The sequence below is a fragment of the Anser cygnoides genome, chromosome 6 (assembly GCF_040182565.1).
Source record: "Anser cygnoides isolate HZ-2024a breed goose chromosome 6, Taihu_goose_T2T_genome, whole genome shotgun sequence".
Classification (NCBI taxonomy): Eukaryota; Metazoa; Chordata; class Aves; order Anseriformes; family Anatidae; genus Anser; species Anser cygnoides.
The window spans coordinates 5,313,745-5,336,773 of NC_089878.1; the positions used below are offsets into that span (position 1 = coordinate 5,313,745).

At 37.7% G+C, this 23,029-nt stretch overlaps 1 protein-coding gene across 6 annotated transcripts in view; it reads right to left on the minus strand.

The window, feature by feature from the left end:
* Nucleotides 1-23,029, minus strand: part of MYO1B (myosin IB) — a 185,761-nt gene that overhangs the window by 3,937 nt on the left and 158,795 nt on the right. For 3 of the 6 annotated variants that reach the window (XM_066999045.1, XM_013187484.3, XM_066999047.1), the window contains 14 exons: nt 21,177-21,403; nt 20,822-21,022; nt 19,455-19,548; nt 18,820-18,969; nt 16,897-16,965; nt 15,759-15,845; nt 15,387-15,473; nt 12,883-12,969; nt 9,660-9,734; nt 9,102-9,236; nt 8,137-8,243; nt 5,008-5,140; nt 3,166-3,318; nt 2,178-2,305 (listed from right to left, as the gene is read on the minus strand). In XM_066999045.1, the coding sequence (XP_066855146.1) occupies nt 2,178-2,305; nt 3,166-3,318; nt 5,008-5,140; nt 8,137-8,243; nt 9,102-9,236; nt 9,660-9,734; nt 12,883-12,969; nt 15,387-15,473; nt 15,759-15,845; nt 16,897-16,965; nt 18,820-18,969; nt 19,455-19,548; nt 20,822-21,022; nt 21,177-21,403 (1,733 nt within the window). The remainder of the gene's footprint in view (nt 1-2,177; nt 2,306-3,165; nt 3,319-5,007; nt 5,141-8,136; nt 8,244-9,101; nt 9,237-9,659; nt 9,735-12,882; nt 12,970-15,386; nt 15,474-15,758; nt 15,846-16,896; nt 16,966-18,819; nt 18,970-19,454; nt 19,549-20,821; nt 21,023-21,176; nt 21,404-23,029) is intronic. The other 3 variants (XM_066999043.1, XM_066999044.1, XM_066999046.1) reach the window with 3 other exon arrangements.

Sequence of the window (23,029 nt, forward strand, 5' to 3'; positions counted from 1 at the left end):
CCTTTACAGCTCCCTGCTCAGCAATTAGGAAACTTCATTTCCTCCTCAGCAATCTCGAGATTTAGATACTTCTCACAGTTAAAGGTAAATTAATCTGGATTTGACCATTTTATACTGGATGAGAAATTTCAATGAATTTGAAGAATCGCTTTAAAAAAAAAAAAAAAAAAAACATGCTCATACAGAGCATCAAACTTCTCACTGATCTGGACAGCAAGATTAAAAGCAATAAACAGGGCAGTGCTGCTTTTTGGCTCACATGCAGCAGTTGCTGACCTAAAAAGTCCTTTGTAACCCAGCAGATTTTCCCTTTTAGCATCCTTAAAAAGTCTTCCAGCAGAGGCCAAAAACTTCAAAGAATTCATCCTCCAGCCGGAAACCACAAATCAAGCTGACGGCATTGCTCAGGGGAGGAAGTGGCTGTGCTGTGCCGTGCCGCGCCGCCCTGCAGCCCCGCTTTCCTGCTGAACAGCCCAGGCGCTCCCAGATTAACTTGTTCAGCGCTCCCCGCCAGGCAGGCATCTGGAAAACGTGAGCTGGTCTCAGAGCCATCATCTCCTGTCACCAACACTGCGTTTTCCTAGACCTTTCCTATGTCTTCAAGCCTTGCCTACGAGTGTGCTGGCAACATAGGCAGGCAAAATGTCTTTGGAGTAGAGCTGGCCCTGCTCCTGGGCCATTGCTCCGATATAATATATATCTATAGTATTTCTCTGACTAGACATAGTCCTGGATCAAAAGCATTTTTACTTTTAGAACTTCTCTTCCCAAAAAGTAGTGTACAGTAGTCAAAATGAGGTCAAATTTTCTCCTCAGTTCCTGGTCATGCCTGTATCTAAACTCTGGCATGGAGACGAGAGTTAAAGCTTCACCATGAACAGAGATGGGGCTGCTCAAAAAGAAGCAAACAAAACTTAAAATTATTTAGTCTGGATAAACTCAAGAGCAATACACGCTTGAATGGTTTTAGTCTCCAAAGCAAGAAACAAAAACACATCCCAAAATGCAAGGCTCCCAGAAAGCAGGCTGTTGGCCAGACGTAAGGCAGGCTGGCAGGCCAGACAAGTGCAATGCATGCTTAAATTTTGTTTCAGCACTTTATTCTTCTGTAGCAATCACTAAACTAGAAACTTAATGGGGACAGCCACAACTCTTCTAGAGGCTAAAAAACACACACTTCAGCAAAAACGAACTAAATCACATCTGGCAATGGATGGAACAAAGGAAAATGGCAGATGTAATTTTCAAGGAAATAGCAAAATCAGCCTTTATATAAACCCTCAAATCTGAACAGATACAAACTGTAATCACCATCAGGACTCTAGAATACAATCAGCGCTGTGCAGCCAGATAAAAGGTTCAATTTTTGCCTGCAAAAACTTTACTTCACTAACATTAAAGGCTTCCAAATGTTGTTCTTTATTCAAAGTGAATAAATCCACCAAATCAACACTACTGAAATCAGGGGGTACTTCGCACAACAAACTGAACACATAAAAACAGTGGACTAAGTGATGGAGCCCTATTCAACAGACTTCATGAATTCACACAGAAATATTTTTATTCCATGATTGCAAACACTGCAAATTCAGTCCTTACTTAAGGCTGAAATATGAAACTGAACCAAACTATGAAACAAACAAACAAAAACCACAATAACAAAACACCAACAACTGGTGGCTGAAGCACCATAAGCAGGAATTTTAAGATTATATTTTTCACCATCACAAAAAAAAAAAAAAGGTAGAGCTTTATAGACATGCATTTAGTGAGGTGCTTTTCACTCTGCTTTTGTTGTTTTCACTGGAACTTGACACCTGGTGTCCACTCTGCCTAACTGATAAACATCTGAGGGGAACATGTGAAGTTTTCAGCTCACACATGAAAGGATTTCTTCAAATGCATTGTCTTTTAACTGTATCTCATGCAGTATTTCTGCTTCACAGCTCTATTTGAAACTACGTTAAGAAAAGGACATTTTCTCTAATGATTTTTGAGGGAATAAAAGCCAAAAGGAATACTAGAAATGAGTACTCATTGAATATTGGATATACAAGTACTCTGTCAAGAGAAAAGAAGCATTAGTTACACAGTAGTGTTTTGTTTAACATTAGATACTCGACTTTTCAGCACATTGCATTGAAGGAAGTGCGCTTTTAAGCAAACAAGAAACATACTCATCAGAAATCTCAATGTTGAGCTTCTGCTTGGTTTGGCTGAGAGTAGTGCGGTAAAGTTTAGTGGCCATTTCAATCAGGTGATCACTGCTCAACAGAAAATCCCCTTTAACAGCTGCTCCTGAACCCTGCAACAGGAAGGAAAGTAGTTATTAGTCTTCTGTCTTGTAAATTAAACAGGGATGCAGTGCAGTTATCAGGCTCAAAATACAATTGACTCTTAAATAAAGTATAAAACTGTTGAGAATTAATAACCCCCCTTCCTGAGCCAAAAGGAAGGTCACCACCTGTCCTACATTGTGGTGTTTCTGTCTCCCTCTTTTGGCCATGCCGCTATGAACTTGTATTTCTTTTTCAGAAGGGAACAGAAACCAATTAACACCACAACATTTGGATGAAGGTGGTCAGTATGAAAAGACACTATATATAGCATTCTTCAAATCCAGTTAAGCCAGAACACAAATGCCAGCATAATGATTTTAACAGAGCAATGCTGACAGTGCAGCAAAGTAAATATAGCACCAAACTAAGTTCTTCGGAACTGAGTAACCAAATGAGCTGTGCCATAACATGGATTTATTGGAATCACAAAAAAGGGAGAGAAATATTCTACCAGAGTATCGGAAAGAATTATACAAGGAGCTAGAAAGGAAAACACTGTCACAAGGTATAAGAAGCAGATTAAAGGCTCATTTTACTAATGGAAAACGCTAATCCTGAAGAGGCTACAGTGAAAAATGAACTCTGATGTTCACAAGTAAATTATCATTCAGGATGCTATAACTGTTTATCATTCCGAATGCAGCAACTGTTCTCATTTGGCTCCAACAGTTTTAAATGAAAGTTTTTTGCAGATGTGGTAAAGTTAAAACCAATGCTCTAAACCTACAAGTTTACCACTTTGTCCGAATGCTACAAGACAATAAGCCATTTGGATATTGTTGCATGCCAAACAGTCACATTATTGTAATATAAAGTTGTAACCAACCTCCTTGAGGTGCACTGCAAAGAAGCCATCATTTTGGGAGCTCATGGACACTTTGGTAACATCTCCCAGTGGAACTTCTGACTTGATATTCCCAGACTTCTGATCCGCAAGGAGAACATTATTTTTGGTTAATAAGAAAATCCTGGATGTAGCCTGAGAAAATACAAAATTGCAAACTATTACCTACACAAAGAGAGAATTGGGCTTTACTGAGCACCTACTAAGACTACAAATAGTTCACAGAGTTAATAAGCTTGGCCCACATATGTAAATATGAACATTTGATGTTCAGTAAAAGCTTCAGATCGGTTAAAATTAGGTCGAATTTATTTGTGTCTAATTATAGATTGAGCTCTATATGAGCTTAGCTCATTTTGGCACATATGCTTAGATATAAACAGTTTCTTTAATTACTAGCTTACAGTTATAAAATCCAGAAACTGAAAGTCAGAAACTATGCAAATCAGGATAACCTCATTTCTCATGCTCTACCAATCCCCAGGAAAACCAGCATTCCTTTTCAGTGACAGCCATTTCAGGACTAAGCCTCACATATTTACTGTTATTCACCTAAACCGTGTCACAACAAATTACATAGGTATTTTTTCAATGTTATGTTATCCTCCCTTTATCTATCAGCATTATTCTTTAGGAGGATGTACATTCATGTTTTCAAGCTACAAATATTTCTAAAGCATGGATATGTGTTCTTAAATTAATATTGGAAAATAGTAAGAAACCTGTATTTGAAATGAAAGCTTTATCTACACAAACAACCTTTTGAACATGTAAGAAATGAATCCTTATTAAATGACCATCAAAGTCCCTTTCAATCCAAAATATTACGATTCTATGAAAAATGTATTTAAAATTGAAATTCCAAATAGCACAACTTATGTTTGGTGTAAATCTATTCTAAAATATAATGATATAGAATTATATAGCTTCTTCTCCCATAAAATTTTAAAGAAAAAAATCTTAGCCATTATAATTAAGATGTGGCTGTCTAAAGCACATAGAACCATAGCTCATTATTATTATTATTATTATTGCATTTTTTCTTTTGTTTTGTTTTTTAAACTTTGAGACACATAGCCTGTGCAAGTATAAGAATGATATTGTCTTCACTTAATTAATTCCTTCCAAACTGAAAAATTCATTTGGCATCAACAGCAGACAACCTGATTTCACTCCTAAAAATGCATAAATGACATATACATCTAAGAAGTTGAGATCTACTAGTAGCAATGTTTAGACAGATATGGTGACAACAATTACATTTACTAAGGGAGGATAATGCTTTCTGTTTTAATAAGTATAATTTAAATGCAAACCAAGTTCTGTGTTGGCAGAAAAGAAAAAAAAAAAGTACCCCGCATTTAACAGCTTTAGTTAAATGATACAAGAAACTTGCTTCCTAATTCAAAAAAGCTTTTAATATCAATCAGAAGGCAGGCACAGCTAGCAAAGTATGCCACTCACAATTTAAAAACATAATTACACGTGATAATCAGGAACTTGAAAGACATACGTTAAGGTTTCCAAATGTTTGAACAAGAACAATATTTTCTAAGTATTTATTTTCTTCAGTCGGCAAACAAATGATCTAAGTTTAGTACAAAGAGTGCATTTAGTTGTGAATCAATGCAGCCTGTTACCAGTTGATGAGATGCCACTTTTGCTTGGAAAAGTCACTGAAAAATACAAACCCAAACAAGATTTTAGAAATCTTTATGTAAATTTACAATGGGTGTTTAGAACCACAAATTTACATAAATCCAACATTTCCAGGCTTGATATAAAAAATCTACCCTTCTGGATAAAGCAATGCCATTTTGTTACCTTCCCGTTAGCTCTGTTGATCTTATTCACAACTTCAGCAATAATGATCTTCTCATCCACAGCATCCTTAAGTTTTTTGTACTTGGGGTTCTTGCTGATCTCCAGGTAAGCCCCTTGAAACGGCTGCCCAACACTACCGAGCAAAAACCACAGGAGAAACAGAGTTAAATAATGAATCTCACAAAAAAACAGGCACTGTTCCAGGCTTTGTGGAGTCAGGAGGTGTACCAAATGCCACTTTCAACAACTCTACGCTGACGGAAGCTTCCTTAATCTTGGTTACACCTCCTGCCAAGGAAAGTCATTTGCTGCTTCATTTTTAACAGAAGACCCAGACCCAAACAACCCAGAAACCTCTGCTCATAATTTGTGTCTATTTTATACAGCGGCAAGGCGAAATGATATGCTCTTGTGTAACAGAGTAATTAGAGCAATACACTGAACGCAAACAAGACTCTTATCGTGGTGTTTGTTTATGCAATGTAATTTGTCCTTGCTCCTGCTGTAGAGCTGGAAACTGCAGCTCTGCCCCAAGACACCTGGGGTTGGTACCAGGTTGGTACACTTGGGGTATTCAGCGCAGCACTGTTAGCATTAAATCTGTGCCATGCAGGCATAACACATCTGTTGGAATCCACTTGGGAAGTCGTACAGAGTAGCGTGGATGTATTCCCCAGCACGTTATCCCCATGAAAGGAGAGAAGGGTACAAAACGGTATGCATTTTAGACATGGTCTCTTTTACATACTAGCAGCACAGTACTAGTGAAGAAAGAGAAACTCAGCTCTGAAGGCAGTAATAGGATATTTCTGTTCCTGCTCTGGAAACGTTTTCCAATTAAATGGCTCAAATTGTTATGGATATCAGGCACATGTACATCCTTGTGCAAGCAATCAATTTTGATGTAAAATCACCCGGTAACAGTCACCGTTTGTGAAAACAGAGGAAATCCACCTTCAGAAAGAAAAGCAGCTCTGTTTCTGTGCAATATTTCAGAGAGACAAGAATTTGCCTTGAAGATTTGCTGCTGCTTGTTAAATGCATAGCAGGTCTTCACCCAGACTCCCTGTACTTGCAACTCACCCCATTGTTACCTTAGGGCTGTATAGCAACAGCTTCCCTATCAGTCTCTGCTTGTTTTGTTTAGAAGTCACTTTAACTGATCACTTTGATTAAGTTACACTCCAATTACAAAGTACTTTGCCAAGACAAGAGCCCAAAAGGAACCACTGTGTTATGTACAAGACCACTACCTTTCTAATTGTGTCTCCAGCACACAGGAAGAGAAAAGGAAGGGCACTGGTATTTTAGTAATCACCAGAAGTCCCTCTCTGTTCTTAAATAATTATATTACATGCAGAAAATTAGCCACATTCTTCAAATCATTATCAAACTAACTAATCAGAAACTTTATACAATAATTTCCTCCACCCATTAAACAAAAAACCAAAAACACAACAGGAGCTAATCAGCTCTGAAAACAGGTTACAAGGGAAAAAGAGATGAAAATGCTTCTAAATCAGCGAGGGGAGTGCATTCTAACTTTCCACTAAGTTGCAGCTCTTTTGCTTTTGTTTTTATTAATTAGCATTATGAAACCATAGTCACCAAAACCATCAGTTCCCTCCGGATTTTGTCCCTGATCAAATGACAGGGATTTACAAGCTAAAAGCGGGACAAATTAACAGTTGCTTTCTACCACATTTACCACTTAAGAATGTTTTGGATAGAAATCGCTCAGCTATATGCTGCATAATATTGCATTGTTCAGCCTTGGTCTTTTCCACGTGTCCAAATTACCTCACCAGGGAGACAAAGTTCCTTCCTGCGCACAGAGCTCTGCACTGATCAGATGTATACCGACTCAAATAAAACGGCTTGCTCCTGGAGAAATTCAGGGGCAGCATCTTTCTCTTTTCCCAACAGCATAAAAAGAGATCACAAAGCAAGTAAGGAGCAAATCACAAGCTGACATATACAGCCATTAAGTAAGTGATCTGCTGAAGGGAAGAAACAGAAACATAGACAGAGCTCATCACAGGAAAAGAGGAAATGTCTCAGTAAAAAATGAAACAAAACCAAACCAATAAAATGCACAAACACCCAAGCAGTGCTTTTCCATGCATGGAAATGGCCCCATCAACTGTTGCCAGATCCTGGTCCTCTCTTGTTTAACAATGCCTTGTTCCTGCTCAGCGTTCAAACCCTGGTATATAAAATAAATGTCTCCTGAGATGGACGAAGCCGTTGTTTTTAAGAAAAATAGTTTCTCAGTTCATATTCACTTAAAAAAATCAACTTAACTTCTTTCAAAGACATCAGATCTCTATTTCGCCAGTTTTACTGAATACAAAAAATGCATGCATTGCTTAAATAAAATCAGCTACTACTGCACTTCTGTAAGCAATATTAGCTCCACAGATAGCAATGACCAGAATTTGTCAGGTTCTAGGAACTCAATAATCTGAGAAATCAAAAAACTTACTTGTAGAGATGTTTCACATTTTTAAAAGTCTCTAACTAAAAAAAGAATTTTTGAAATGGAAATAAACGAGCACTTAAAAAAAAATCTTCCTTTAAAAAAAAATGATATTTGCCAATGTATGTAACTTAAATTACCCAGACTTCACATTAGAGCATTACACTGAATGTACTAATTTTGAAGATGAGAGCAATCCCTGGCATGCCTCATCTGGGAGTGTCATTGTCACTTACAGCCTTTCAGTTTGCTCTGAATTTAGAGTTGCAGGAACCAGCATGATGGAAACTAGGGAAAAGGACAAGAGTTATTCCCTTCTACAAGTCCTCCAAAATTTCACTACGCAAACAGGTCATAAGAGGTTAGAACAACAAAACATCATGGTTTGGGGACAGAAGTGCTCAGTAACACAGGATAAGAAGCCTGCAACAAAATCTCATTTAGAGGCAAACTGAAGTCAGTAAGGCAAATGATGGACCCACAAGTGTTCAGCAGTGCCTACAGTAAAATATTCCCAGGTGTTAAGAATTGTTAAACTAGGAAATGCACTTTCGTGCCTAAGATAAAAAAGCAAAATCTTGCATAGCTTCCTAATCTATGTAAGGATATTGAACTTATCTTACACTGAAAGCAGCAGAGTAGGTAATTACCTGGCTGGATATAAAGCCTTCTTGTCCTTGAAAAGTTCACTTGCTTCCAGTTTTTCTTCATATATAAGCTTCTGTTGATCGGTGAACTGGTCTCTGTACTTCTTACACTACAAAATATGGTATGTTAAAACAAACCAAAAATTATCCTCCCAGTTCTGATTTGAAGCAGCAGCACCACAGCCTAATGTTTGTTTATTGCTCAAGATACACATTCTTTGTATGCTTCTGAGATGACTCAGCTCGACCCTACATGCCACTCTAAAGTATTAACAAGCCATGGAGGTGTTCTCCTCCTCACCCATTCTACGTACTTCTGAATTACACCAAAACACAATGTCTAAAAGATCTCATTTAAGCAAAACTGGTCTGAATACAGTGCTAGAAAGGTTCAACGAAACACCCAAGTTCCACACTTGGGTAAGTTTGCGTAAGCAGCCATAAAGAACAAAACATAGCTGAGAGGATGAATTTGCAGCTCAAAAATGAAAACACTTCTTGACAATTCACAGAAAACATAGCCCACAAGCTCAGTAAAATGTCCGATCAGCACTTACACTGATTCTCACCATTCCCTCCATACGAAGATCCAAAACAAATTACAGCTGACCACAGCTCCTAAGTAAAAAATTCCACTAAGTACTTCCAATGTTGGGCCGAGAGCTACTCCCAGACCTGGCCATGGACGCAAGTACTATAAGCTACCAATTAACACGCAGCAGGCATGTGGCTTTAATATCAAGTTAAAAGCTGATGGCAGGAAGCAATCCTGTCTCTAGCCCCAAAAAGAAATAGACAGGATAGTTATACCCCTTGCAGGCCAAAGGCAATGATCTTCCAAAGAAATACAGTCATCCTGTTTGGAATGGGAAGAAATGCTTCCTAAAAATAGGCTCTTCAGGAAGGAAACAATCTACTGAAAATCATGTGATAACTTTCTGTATAGACTGGACCAGAATGTGCCCTACCCTCCACAAATGGAAAATCCTCTTTAGTTCCTTGTGAGTTGAATCCAAGAAAAGGTAAGGTCTCGCTGGCCAGTTTTTATCTACTGGCGATAAAGAAGGCATCTTATTCTTCATTTCCAAGAAGTATTTCTGCATCTGTGATAAAATTGAAGCAAGATGTTTTATTAATGTTCAAATACCAGAGGTACTGAAATAAACACAGCAAAGCAGATGCTGTGTGATTAAAACCACAGTTACAAAACTGCAGCTCTCAGCTTTATTAAACCTGACCATAGATTTAAAAGAGCTAGGCATACCGAAAAATGCAAATTCAGATATCCTAAGTGTGTGACAAATGCTTAGTTAGTGCTACTCCCACACCTTCAAAACACTATTATCCTTTATTTACAACATCAGAACATTGTTATTAATTTTCCATTTGGAAAATGGACATTTCCTTACAAAGACTATCAAGGCCACAAAACAGCTGTTATCTTTACAAGAAAACAAAAAACAAAACAAAACAAAACAAATTAAGCACAGATAATGTAAATACACTTTCTACAGATATATACATACAAGTCTCTGAAGGGTGAATTCATAAATTTTTCTTCCAGCATTGGCTCTGAAGAATTTCCTGTACTCTCTACGGACCTGAAAAGTTAAACAAACCCCTCAAAGTGAATACGAAGAATGAATGTGTTTTCTCTGGTACTCTTATAAATCTTTATGGCAGAAAATACTAAGAAAGCATATGAACATGCAAAGTGTTCCCATAAATAAGAGCAGTAACTGGGTACACTTCAAACATATGAACCAGACCGTGGACCAAGAGTTCAGAAAATTACCTCAGATTACCTCAGTACAGTCAACTGCACACTGACAGAGAACTTTATACATTTTCCTTTGAAAAGGCAAGATATTCCAATACTGTTGAATTCGTAGAATTCTGAATCTGTTTTCATGGGCTTTTTTGCAAAAAGCTGGACTGAAAAAAGCAAGGTACCACTGGTGGTACATATCGTATTATGTCTGAAGTGATACCGAACTCACGTTAATTACGTAGTTAACTGATGAACTGTTTCTTTATGATTTTTCTCCTTTAAAATTCTTACAACATAAAGTTTACTATAATAAAAACAGGACTTTTTTTCAGAGAAGACATATATGAAAAAGTCTTCTTGCACAATCAGTCTTCATTCCAAAAATAAAATATCATTTTGGTGTTAAGAGCAGAGAATTAACACACAGGTTGCTTATGTCAGCAAGCTTGATATTTGCTACTAAAATTTATTCAAAAATCAAAAAAGTAATCATTGAGGAGCACTTTTACAGGTGATACTACTGTTTTATGTATCCTTCTAAATGTAATCTTTCAGACTATTGCTTTTGCCCTTTTTATTTCTCTTAGCATTAATTAGCACAGCATCTAAATTCCTCTCTTAAGAAAACCCCAAACACCATCTGAAAGAGAGCACAACTGCTCTGGAGTTCCATGGGAAGCCCAGGCTCATGTCAAGTTAGCTGAAACATCCACCAACCTTCCTCAAACTTTGGCACAGCCTGGAACACACCTGCTACAAATTTTGAGCAAAAACCAGGGAAAACATCGTGGCTTCGCATAATTCACCCCAGAGCAAATTTAGTGGTTTTTAGCTAACTTGCTATGTGCTGCTGAATTCACTGTAACCAAAAAATAAAGTGAAATCCATATAGGAAAAAAACATATCAGCTTGTAAGAAAAGGAAAAGCTCATTTGGCTTATCCTACCATATCTTCTACCCCATACTGAGTGTGATGCATTTTAAGATAAGCCAGCATTTTGAAAGCAAGAATCTGTCACCAGTCTGGTGTAAAAAAAAAAAAAAAAAAAAAAAAGGGCTTTTGCTTAATTGCACAGTAAGATGCATCAACAAAACTGACAGTGTTCATCTGTCTTCACTCTGTGCAAATAATGCACATAATTTTGCCCTTCTCACTTCATAAGAAAAATTATTAGTTCTTATTCAATGATTTTCTGTAAAGTTTAATGCTCTATAATTGTTATATACCCCATATTTATTATCCAGTGACAGAAATTAGCACACCCAAAGCTACTCGAGCTGCAACGATCCCAAATCTCAACATGTTCTCACAGTCTTTCCTTAATGACCGCGCTTTACATTCTCCTTCCTGAGCTGCAAGGTGTGCAAATTAATTTGGAGCAAGGGGGTTAAAGCGCACCTACAGAGTCCATTTGTGCTGCAGGGAGGCTGTGGAGAAAGCACTGAGAAATGCAAGCACTTCCAGCAAAGCCTACCTCTGGACAGCACCATGAATGCTATTAAAATCTACTTATCATATAACCCAAAAAAGGGACAAGAATTACTGGCTTAATCTCAACCACTTGTACTGACTTTAAATCTTCACCTCCATATGTTTTGGGTGAAAATTCTTTGCCATCAGACAGATGAGAATTGCCTGTGGTAACAGTGGTGAACTGGAACTGCAGACTGGGATCCTGATCAGAAAAATCTGCATGTTTCAGGTGAGGCAGAAGTGCCACTTACACTACTTTGAAAATACTTTGGAAAACCACACCACAGACGGGCAGAAACATGTTCCAGCTGTAATGTGCCTTAAAGGTTTTGGATTCATCAGTTTTCATTTAAATGCTGCTGTTTGATATACAACAGCCTCTGAGTTCTCAGGAGGGACATATTCTTGTTTTAAAATCATAAAAACAGACCCACGTTGGCAGTAGTACCTAAAGCATGATTCTGATCTGCAGAATGACTTCTTAAAATGGCTCCTTTGTATTTCCAGCTCTGCTTTCCATGTATATATTGTAATGTAATTTTTATATGTATAGCATGCCTATGCTATATATGATCATATACATTTCGTAAGTATTTACCCCCTTTCATCCTTGTGAGAGTAAGTATCAGAATATGGGAGCTGGACTTTTTATTATCAAGTTGTTCCCTTTCATCCTTTTGTAGTCTCCAGCATCCCTGTCAGCCAAAGTGGCACCCAAGCCAGACAAAACTGATTTGGATTTCTGCAGTTCTTCTGGACTGTATCCATAAAACCACATTTGAAGAACTATGAGCACAACTGTATCACTTAAATCACATGGGTACAGACCTAAAAACATCCCAAGTTGCCATTTTCATAGTCTATTCACAGAGCAGAACTACATTTTTCCAGATTACAAATGTGTTTTCTTTTGCCAACCAGTCCCTGAAAGCAAGGGACAGAAAACCAGAGCCCATTGAGTATCGTAGCTTTTCTGGGAACTGGCAGCTGCCACCAGCCATGGTTATCTGCATGCAGTGCCATGCCCTCCGAAGGCTCGATGGAAGTGCCAGCACGTTGCCATCAGCTGGGCACTGTGCCCTGATGCTGGGCACTGGGCTCTAACACGAGTCAGGCAGCTCCGCCCTGCCTCCCATTCAAACAAGCAGAGGTCATAATAAGAAAATACATACTTGTAATCTTTCCAGATAGGACCTTTGCCAACATAGGTCAGGTTTTTAAGTCAGCAGCCATGATAGAGTCCCTTTAATCTGACATTTGCCTTGCACATGAAAACTGAAATTCCTGATATGACAAAAAAACCCTAGCACCTAAATATTGCATTAAACGAGGCACATTCAGCTTTCATATTCTGCTCTAAAGTCCGTGACAAAAGCAAGCAACAGAGTTTTGTGTAAAATCATCCTTACTAGAGATTCCCCACTCCTGCTCATTTCTTAAGTGTTAGTAAGGTGCCACGCTGTATTGAGTTCATGTAGACAGAAGGGAGTGTTTAAGAAAGTACCTTCAGTCCAAGCCAGTAAGCCCAAATGACTGCAACAGCATGCTTACGCCTAGCCTCTTCCTTCAAGCGTTTCAATTCCCTTCGAGCCTAAAAGGTTTAGATAGTGAACAAAAGAGACAGCCCGATGCAGACAGCACAATGACCAGGAAAAGGCTTCTCCCATACAGAACAGCCAACTTAAAATCAAGGTACAGAGAGACAGAAGAACAGTGTTTAACCTTCAAAACCCGACGTGTCAGTGTGAATTGGTGTTAAGCCGCATATGAGGTCAAAAAAGCCTCAATTTGCAATTTTTATTTATTTATTTAACATATGAGAATTTTGTCTACCTTCTTATTTGCTGCTAGTGTTTCCATCTCATCAGGTGTGCACACCTTGCCATCAACAGTAAGTACCACATGATCCAAATGATGTGCATGAAAATCAAGACTCACTAAAATCTCACTGTCTTGTCAGTCTTTCCACTGGCAAGCGCTGGTGCATAATTGAATCAACTTTAAAACTGTGTGCGAGGATAATTGCTGGCCCTGCACTGAGGGCTTTTATGCTCGAGGTGTTTTTGATTTTTATGTACTTAAAAAAAAAAACAATCTCCGGCCTGGTAAATTATCTCTTTCTCTATGGAATGAAGAGGTAAGCCCCCCCAGACATAGTGCCTTCCGTGGCTGCACCAACTTCCATTTCATCAATAATTCCCATTTTAGGAAAGCAATTTGCAAAGCAAATTCTAAATATAAAGGCACATATGGGCATCTGAACAGAATCTCACAATTTAGAAGATACCTGTACAGTTGTTACTCTGTTATTTGATTATAAAAATCAAGTGGAATGAAGAGCATGTTTTTTGCTCATTTGAATGGAACTAAAGCTCCTCCCATACTGCACTGGAAAAACAAACATTCTGCAAAGTTAAGTATTTGTCTGCCTTGTGAAAAGGAAGGGAAACGAATACTTGAGGTCTCTGGCTTTTCTTTAAAAGCAAGTGATCTCTAAGGTAACTTAGAGAAACTTTTGTTTTAAATATTCCCTTGGGAAAATATAAAATATCAAACCGATAGCAGGTTTATCTTTTATTAGATGCTGTATGTCTTCTAATCTTAATTCAATTTAGATTATTACAATTGTGTTTACATTTAAGGAGTTAAGGAGTCTATTTTTCATGAAATTCCAGTGAGCCAATAGATAAAACTAACTACGAAAACCTGTTAAAAGTTATCCAAATCTTCTAAATATTTAAATTATGAGCTCTAACACAATTAACACTATTGCATTAATTTCTGGTCTTGTCCTTTTTAATTCTAAAGAACATCTTAAACTCAGCAAAGTAAATATCTGTTCTGCAGCACTGGCCAATTTCATTGGTGAAAAGTGTCAAATCGATGTGTTGCATTTAAACAAACGTAGAGGAAACAGTGTCTCTGTCAACTTTCACAGCTACCTAAATAATCAAGCTAAATGAACAGGCCCTCTAGAGTGAGGGAAATTCTGTACGTTTGTTTGATTCCCAGGGCTGCCACTTCATTACATATCTAATAGCTTTATATAAAAATAGCAAAGTTCAAACTCAGCATTATACTTCAGATGTGATCTAAGCACATTTCTTCATGTTTGCAAGGTGTTCGGACAAGACTCCCCGACCTAAATAATAACTGGAAGATGGTTTAAACTTAATGAAGTTACAGAATATTATTTTCAACTAAGGTAAGAATTTATTAATTGAAACCAATAAAATTTTGACCTCCAGGGAACAGCATTTCAAATGTTCACAAAACCCACAAATGCAGGCCGGGGATTAGCAAGAATCTTTCAGTGGGACTTTGCTTCTGAAAACAAACAGCTGATGCTGAAATTCCTGGGATTTTTCTAGGGCTGTGAGTTTAGAACTGCAAACTAACATCATTTTCTCCTCAAGTCATAAAGCCACGCTTTCATTGTAGTTACTAAAATTTTCTTACTGGTTTAAATCGCAACCAGAGAATCAATTAAACCAATTAAAACTACAATGTAGTAAAATGAATAGCTTTGGTTTGAGCTTGTAAATGAAGACTGCTCAGGGTACAGAATATACAGCCTGATGAAAATCTCAATTAGATCTCTAGGACAGTGTCACTGAAAGCACTTGGGGGGAGGGGGAGGGAAGCACCAACAAACCACAACCTTCTCTCCCCACCACAAACCATGCTTTGCATATTTACATGTAGTTAAATGCATTTCCTCATTTGAGAATACTGGAGTCTAGTAATTTTTAATCTAGTCTAATGGCTTGTTAGTGCAAACCACTACTTGGCTGCCATGCAAGGGATTTCCTACTCTACGAAAAACTGACATACAGAATGCTGGCAGATTTATTAAGTGTGGCATGAATGGAGATGGAGGCAATCAATGATCATGCTCTATTATTTTTAAGTCAATTGTATTAGTCATTAATTCTCGCTATTTACTACTGATTAATTGTTGATATTGTTGGGTAATGAAGGGAGGCATGTGACATGTGCATGAAGTACCTTATATCCAAGCCAGTAAGCCCAAATAACAGCAATAGAATGTTTATTTCTAGCCTCCTCCTTCAGTCGTCTCAGTTCCCTTCGTGCCTGTGATGTGTTTGAAAATGGGATATAGAAAAGCTTAGGGAAGAAAAGGTTACTGCAAGTTCCCAACAGTGGAAGAAAGAAAAAGAAACCAGTCACTACAAACAGCAAATATTAAAGCGTGTCCCAGCTTCCCAGATTGCACCAGCTAAACATGTTAGCAGCAAAGAGAAACAAAAAATCAGCAGTTTAAGCCATTGAAGATATTCCCAGCTAGCTTTACGCTCAAGGGCCTTCTTCATTCTATGCAGAGACAATCAAGTGCAGGATTTGTTACCGCTTTCTTACCTGGGTACCATGCCAGTAAGCAGCAATTATTGTGGCAGCCTCATTACAACGCTTCTGGTGCTTAAGCTCCCGAAGAAGTTTCCGAGCCTATAAACAATTGAAAATAACGTATTTGACATAACCCAAGATCTCTAACTATCTATATAATGGCAATGAGACTTTTCTTCTGCACAGTGTATGCCTTATCCCTTTAGTCTGCAATAAGCAATAAAACACAGGTAAATTGCAAGGTTTTAGGTCACGCTTAAGGCTGCTGTCAGACCAGGCTTTTATCCACAGCACTGGTACCACAAAAAATATGTTCTCCCTTGAGAGAACATAAAAAAATATAATAACTTGAGATGATGCTTTTACCCAGTTTTCTTTGAATAACACCCACGGGAAAAGACAGAACATCAACAGTTAGACTGCCAGAATATTTTTAATTCATTAAAAAAAAAGACAACAAATTTAAAACTCAAAACAAATAATAAAACCAAATTATGCTAGTTTATTGCTGACAGTTTAAAGTCTGCTGGGCAGAAGAGGGCTGTTGACACCCAGGTAGTAACTGCAGTCCTTTCCCTGACCGATAGGAAGGGAACTGACTCCAGAGTTAAACACAGTTCTCTCTTCCCTAAATAGAGGAGAAAGTCACAGCTAGTGGGGTAGAGAAAGGTTAACAAGAAAACAGAGGAGCCCAGGGGCATTTTTTTACTGAGGCTGCACAACAGTGCTTGCTTTAAGCACTGTGGCTGTTTCATGTGGCTCTTACCCTCGCTTTTACCTCTTATTACAGCATCACTCCTTAAGTCTCTACTATGGCCACAGGATTCTCCGTTCTCCGAACAAACCTCTCAGAGAAGAAGCAAAGTTGTTGCAAATTGAGGCAGAGGACAAGCAAGCAAAGTCAAGGCACTTGCTCACAGTGAGTACAGCACACTTTCGCCCCTCTACTTAGCACACAGAAGAGAACTAAAGACTTACCCCAAGTAACATACTGCCCAGGTGATCTAAACTGTTTATTTTAGGCCTGCTTTCACTGACCCAAACTCATGCCAGGAAGACATGAAAGACAGGAGGCTTGGTGCACTTGCAATATGTTTTCTTACCTACTCCTTAACTCACCATGGCAGAGCTGTAGCAAGAGGGAACTCACCTTCCACCCTCTGATGTAAGATTGTACTATAATAGCTGAACTCTTTATCTTCTGATACTTCTTTTGTTGCTGTATTGGAAATAAATATATGATGCTTACAATATTGCGACTGCAGAATATTGTATAACAAAACATTCTTTACTAACACATGAAAATAATTACAGGTAGAAACCATAAATGTAAAACACGAACAGTTTTTGAACAAGCAGATCAGAGCACAGATTGCACGTTCAACTAAAGAGGAAACAAAGCCCATCCAACAATGCTACAGGGACAATGCCGCTCGCTGTTTACAGAAACAGTTCATGGTCAGCAGCACAAGTGTTACACGGATTAAATGCTAACAGTAACAGCTTTATCTGTCTTTCCCACCAACAGGGTAGCATGCAAACTGTCACAAATGCTCAAGTTTGTTGGCTGTGCTTTTTCATCGCCTTTTCACGAGATTTGTGCTGGTCCTACTGCCTGCAGTCATTTTATAACACCAAATACTGATGATAACTTAGGAATAGAAAAAACAAAAACAAATACACCATGAATTTCTGAATAACATGTTGGAATATTATCCCAGTACACCGGTTTGAAAAATAAGTTTTCAGCACAGCCAAGCATTTTATATCTAAAAAGCTCAGTTCTCCGGTAGGCTAGTGGTTAGTATCATACTAAATGCATAACAGTTGGCAAACTTTGCAATAATGCTTCTGGGCTTCACACTCAGCCTGCTTAATTACAGTGAACATCTCTGTGAGTGAGCCAGAAGGACTCAAGACTCAGTAAGGGTCTACAGCTAAGAAATCAACAGTGATGTGAACTTGGTCATGTATTTGTTTTCATTTTGTTATATTAAAAGATGTGTCAACAGAGTTGTGGCAATGCCATTTTCAATTCATTACGATCATGAGATCATAAAGTAGACATAGAGGCACTATGCAATCCAGCTCTGATACTGCTGTGCATTCAATCACAGAAGTTCAGAGAGAGGAATTTTACAGTGTAAAAGCATTTCTTCTCAGATATAAATAACCATGCTTTATCCTAATCACCCATACTTTGCTCTCATTATCCAAGATAACTGAACCAAATGCTAAAGGCTTTCAAGATGATAAATGGAAGTGCTCATCAACTGAAAATGAGTGATTGTCAGCTCTGCAACTTCCAGTTTAAAAAGATGCTTTCTCTCCATTTCACACGATATTTTATCAGGCTTTCTAATATGTACACAAAGTTGTCTCAGGAAATGCACCTGAGACACTTGAGAATTTAAAACCTGAAAACAGTAAATCTTGTGTGTCATGTAAGCCCATGTTATTCAGTAACTGAAGACACGTAAGAGTCCTGTAACAATACTGCTCAGCTCATAATGGCACAGAAGACCCAACCTACAAAGAGGTCTGAAACTTTGAGAACTGCATCAATAAAAACTACTGAACTATGATTCTTAAGAGCTATAATTAAAATGAATCCTTGGGATCCTCCCAAGCAGCATTCTTGAGCCTCAAATGCAAAGGTTCCAAATAAGGCAAAAATACAAAAAGCTTTAGGAATGACTGAATTCCACAGAACTGCACACGTAATATTACCAAACATTTTTACACATTAACCATATGTTTTGAGAGCACTGTAAGTACACAGCATTTGGTTCAGCTTAATGGAAAAGGCTCTCCCCAGCTGGGCCACAAAATCCTGCTCTCCCAGAGCTAAAGGACTCTAGGGAGCTTTTTAATTATTTAAGCAACGGCACAAAGTAAACACTTAGCAATTTTCTTCTACGGACATTTTTTAGTATTTAAATACTAATATAAAATTGAATTCTTTCAACCCTTCTCCATATAAATTGAGGAAGAATGTGAAAACCCATATTAAATAATTAAATGATATGCTCCTCTTCTCCCCACCACTGAGCTAGAAAGGACAATATCTTACTGCATATCTCCTGTACCAGGCAGCAATCACAATCTGGCTTTTTTTCATTAACAAGAAGCGTGTGCGACACTTCCAACCTCTGTAAATTTTCTCGATGAGAGTAGCCAGGTCCTCCAATCGCTGCTTTCTCAAATCTTCTAGTTTGAAGAGCTGTGTGTATTTTTTATTTTAAGGTTTTTGTTTGATGTTGGAAGAAAAACAGCAGGGGAGAAAACACAAAAAAACCCTAAGTACAGTTATTATAAGAGAAATCTTTCCTCCATTCAAGTCCCCCCCGCTTCAGACACCTTTTGGTTTATTTACCTTGAGGGCAAGGGTCACATACATCAACAAGGTTTATGGAAGATATACTGCCACAAGTCAGTGCATGAAAGTTACATTAAACTCAGGCTCACAGTTATTGTAGCATTGTATTGATTCTTCCTCAGTCTTCATCAATGTTCAATGTTCATTCATACCAATTTTAATGGGTCTAACATTAAACAGCATTCTTTAATGCTATATTCCCCACCAATATCTCAAAGCCCGGTATCTAGAATAAGCTGTAATAATAAGCTAGCAAATTATGCAGTTCATAGCAGGCTATCCTCATGAAAGATGGCTTGATTTTGCATGGAAAGACATTTTTCACTTACCGTTCTTGGGTTGCGGATGAATATCTTTGATCTACCAAATGAAAATTCTTCTTCAGGGATTTCCAATTCGTTAAACAACACCTCTACACCAGCCCTAATAACAAGTAAATGAGCTTAGCAAACATGACCTCCAGCTCTAAAACTTCTTGGTTTACATATTCACGGATTAATTTATGGAAAGTATATGAAAGCGCATTTTCAATTCTTAAATAGTGCTTGTCATAAGCAGATTGAAAACCTAACTCATTTACTCACTGTTTGTTTAGCTGAAGGCAAGAATAATCACTGTAAAGATTCGGAATAATTTGATGAAAAAGGAGCAATTTTCATTTAACAGCATCAGCAATGGCCTATTTTTTCCTCTTACTTCTATGATTTTACTTGGGGAAAAAAAGAAAAAGAAAAAAGAAAGGGCTCTCACGCTATCATAAAAATGTAAAACAAACACTGACAAGCTAATGTTTCACACTACCAACAGCTCTTTATAAATGCCAACAAAAAGAAGGGACAAATCTTTGTAAGAACTTTAGCACAGTATAATACTGTAATTAAAACTGTATTATTATCAATACTGTGCTCCTAGCACTATCCTGATAACTTAAAAATTTGAATTGTAGCTAAAGATAGTCATCTGCTATGAAAGAAATCATAAATCTAATTTAAATCATGTTATTGATGGCCATATGCAAAAAGAACTAAGAGAAGTACATTTGCCTACCCAGGAAGTTATCTGTAAAGGCATATGTGAACATTATGCAATTTAAAATTATATAGTCTGTCCAATTGATTTGCAAGAAGTATTATCTCATTGTTTAGCAATCATTATGTAAAATTATTCTTGAAAGGACAGGGGAAAATTGCATGACTGTCTTCATAGAAATGGGTGTTCCAATACTTTGAAAGTTGCTTATTAAAGATAAGTGTCCTTCTGATCATTCCAGTCATTTTCATTCCACTCCCACCTCTCTCTGAGACCCAAATCAGTAAAAGCTGTCATACACTTAAAAACAAGGTGATGTCCTTGCTCACATGCAAAAATCTTTTCCATTATTAGATTAGTTCATCACTAAAACCATCTCCTTTGCCAAGGAAGTGTAATTTTTAGACCAGCGAAAAGAGTAGGTTTTGTAGAACCAACCCTTTTCCCAATGAAAAAACTCATCCAAAGTCCAGAACAATGGCAAGAGAATGAAATGCGAGTAAAACACTTGAACTACATTGGCCTACTTGTCAAATTATCTTTAAATTACCTTATTTAAATTTTCATTAAATAAGAAAAAAAAAAAAGGAAAAAAAAATCAGAATGTATGGAAGATAATCATGTTATTCATTGAAATGGGAGAGATGAGAATAAGAGGATTTCCTACCTGGCTGGCCCTCTCCAGTGGGGCCAAGTCTGCTTACAGAGCATTTTGTACCTTTCCAGGCATGGCTCATACGCCTGCCTGAATGCATAACCTGCCCTCCTGACCCGGACATTCTCCAGAAGACCGAGGTAGCGGATCTGGTGGCACACCAGGGCATCATTGAAAATGTGGGCAGCCTTCTTGTCATTGGGTTTGATGCACCTGCAAAGGGAAATGAACAAGGACGCTTGGTTGCAGCACTGCAAGTCAACAGCTATTATTGTAAATTTAAACCTTAGATTTCAATTGACTTATCCTCAGATATCAAGATATTATTTAACTTAGCCTAATATAAATTCACCATGGAGTAATTTACCTAATGTAGTTTGGATTTTTTGTCTGAAGATTCTTCATCAAGGTAGCTACCGACGCCTTGAACTGTGACCCTGCCGTCGGTGGTCTCTTTAGATTGATCTTGGCGGGGTTACCTTCGGGGAACAACGCTTTGATAAGAGAGTGACTGGCCTTCCACATGGCCTGGGAGAGGTCACGGTACAGAAGATCGTTATTTTTGTCAACAAATCCTTCCACCTGGTACATAACCTGAACAATATGGAAAAGTCTCATCAGAGCATGTTTTGGACTACATAACATAGGTTAGTTCTAAGTTGCGCCAAGACATTGATTTCCTCTTCTTTCTCAGCATTCAAAATAAATGAAAGATGGTTTGGCTTTCATTACAAATTTGACATCTGGAAAGGTTTTTTTTTTTTTTTTTAAACATAAAATTCTGATATTTTTCTGTGAACACCCTTCCTGAGAAAGATGTGTTTTCTCACATTACTAAAAATTCCTTGTGCTGATCAATTCTAGTAACTAAAATAGAAAAAAAAAAAAAAAAAAAAAGGTCTTCCATAATAACTGATACACCACTGCTTGCAAATACCCCCAAAATATCTTTTTTTGGTTGATAAAACATTTTCTCCCTCTGTTTTAAATCACAACAGTAAAAATGTCCTTCTTCAAAGTGCTAAGGTTTACTTTACTTGCCTAACTAAACAAGATATGAAACATCACCTGTGAAACTGTTGAGGGCTCAGTATCAAGTAGTTATCCATGCGGTCCTTAGGGGACTGTTACTTAAAAGGAATCTTACCAGGAAAACAGTCCAATGACAACAACCATAAACGCAGCTGGAGACCCAGAAGGCATCCAGAGGAACGTCATGTAGATCTCAGAGCACTACTGGCTTTTTAAATTCAGTTTGATTAATTATGACAAGTTACCTGGCTGATAATACAAATTCTTCAGTTTCGTGATTTCACAGCTAGTTCTGCGCAGATGCGTACTATGTATGCAGAATATCAAACTAATACTGACGTGGCTACATTTTACACAGCAGTAAGTGACTATGAACTTTGGTGACATTTTTCTTTAGCGTACACCTTTCTAGTTTCTGACAGGTGTGACAAATGCCACTAGTGACAATACTGTTGATATTAACTTGCTTAGATTTCACAACAGAAGAGTCAAACTTTTGTTGTCCAGTGACCAGATCAAAATGTTCTCAGCTGAGGATGGAAAAACAATCCTGAAATAGTTGGAATTTACTGGCTGCTTTGTTGTGCAAGTCAATGTCAGTAACAACTGAAGACCCTCACTGGCTGCAAAGCCACAGTCCGTTTGCATTTTTTTGCAAAGCATGAGGGTATTTAAAATTTACCTTGAATTATGACAACCAAAAAATATCTAAGCGTTAATCCTTGACAGGCAATTACAAAATCTCCTTAGCAAATACATAATGTAAAGTTACTGAACAGCCACCTCAGAGGCTGAAAGTATTGTGTTTCCAGCACTACTTTGAAAGGACAGGTTATCAAGCTACACAAAAATTTAAGATAAAGAAAACATTAAAATCTAGTAAAGAATTAAACAGAACTAGGCAAATTAAATGCTTTCCAAATACTCTTTACTCTGTGAAATTAATAGTTCAGCAGACTGAAACAAGTGGTGTAGTTTCAACCCCAGCTTGGCTTCAAAAACATAAATAATCTGTCTCCATTTTTACAATGGTTTTGCTTTTCATTAAGTTATGCTGAACTATACATCAAAACCTATCAGTCTTGTATTTATTCATACTGCTTATGTTGTAAAAAGCAAAATACATTCGCAAGCCCTCTGTGTAATTTTCTCTTCCATGTTTCAAGGCACAGACTTTCAAAACAAGCT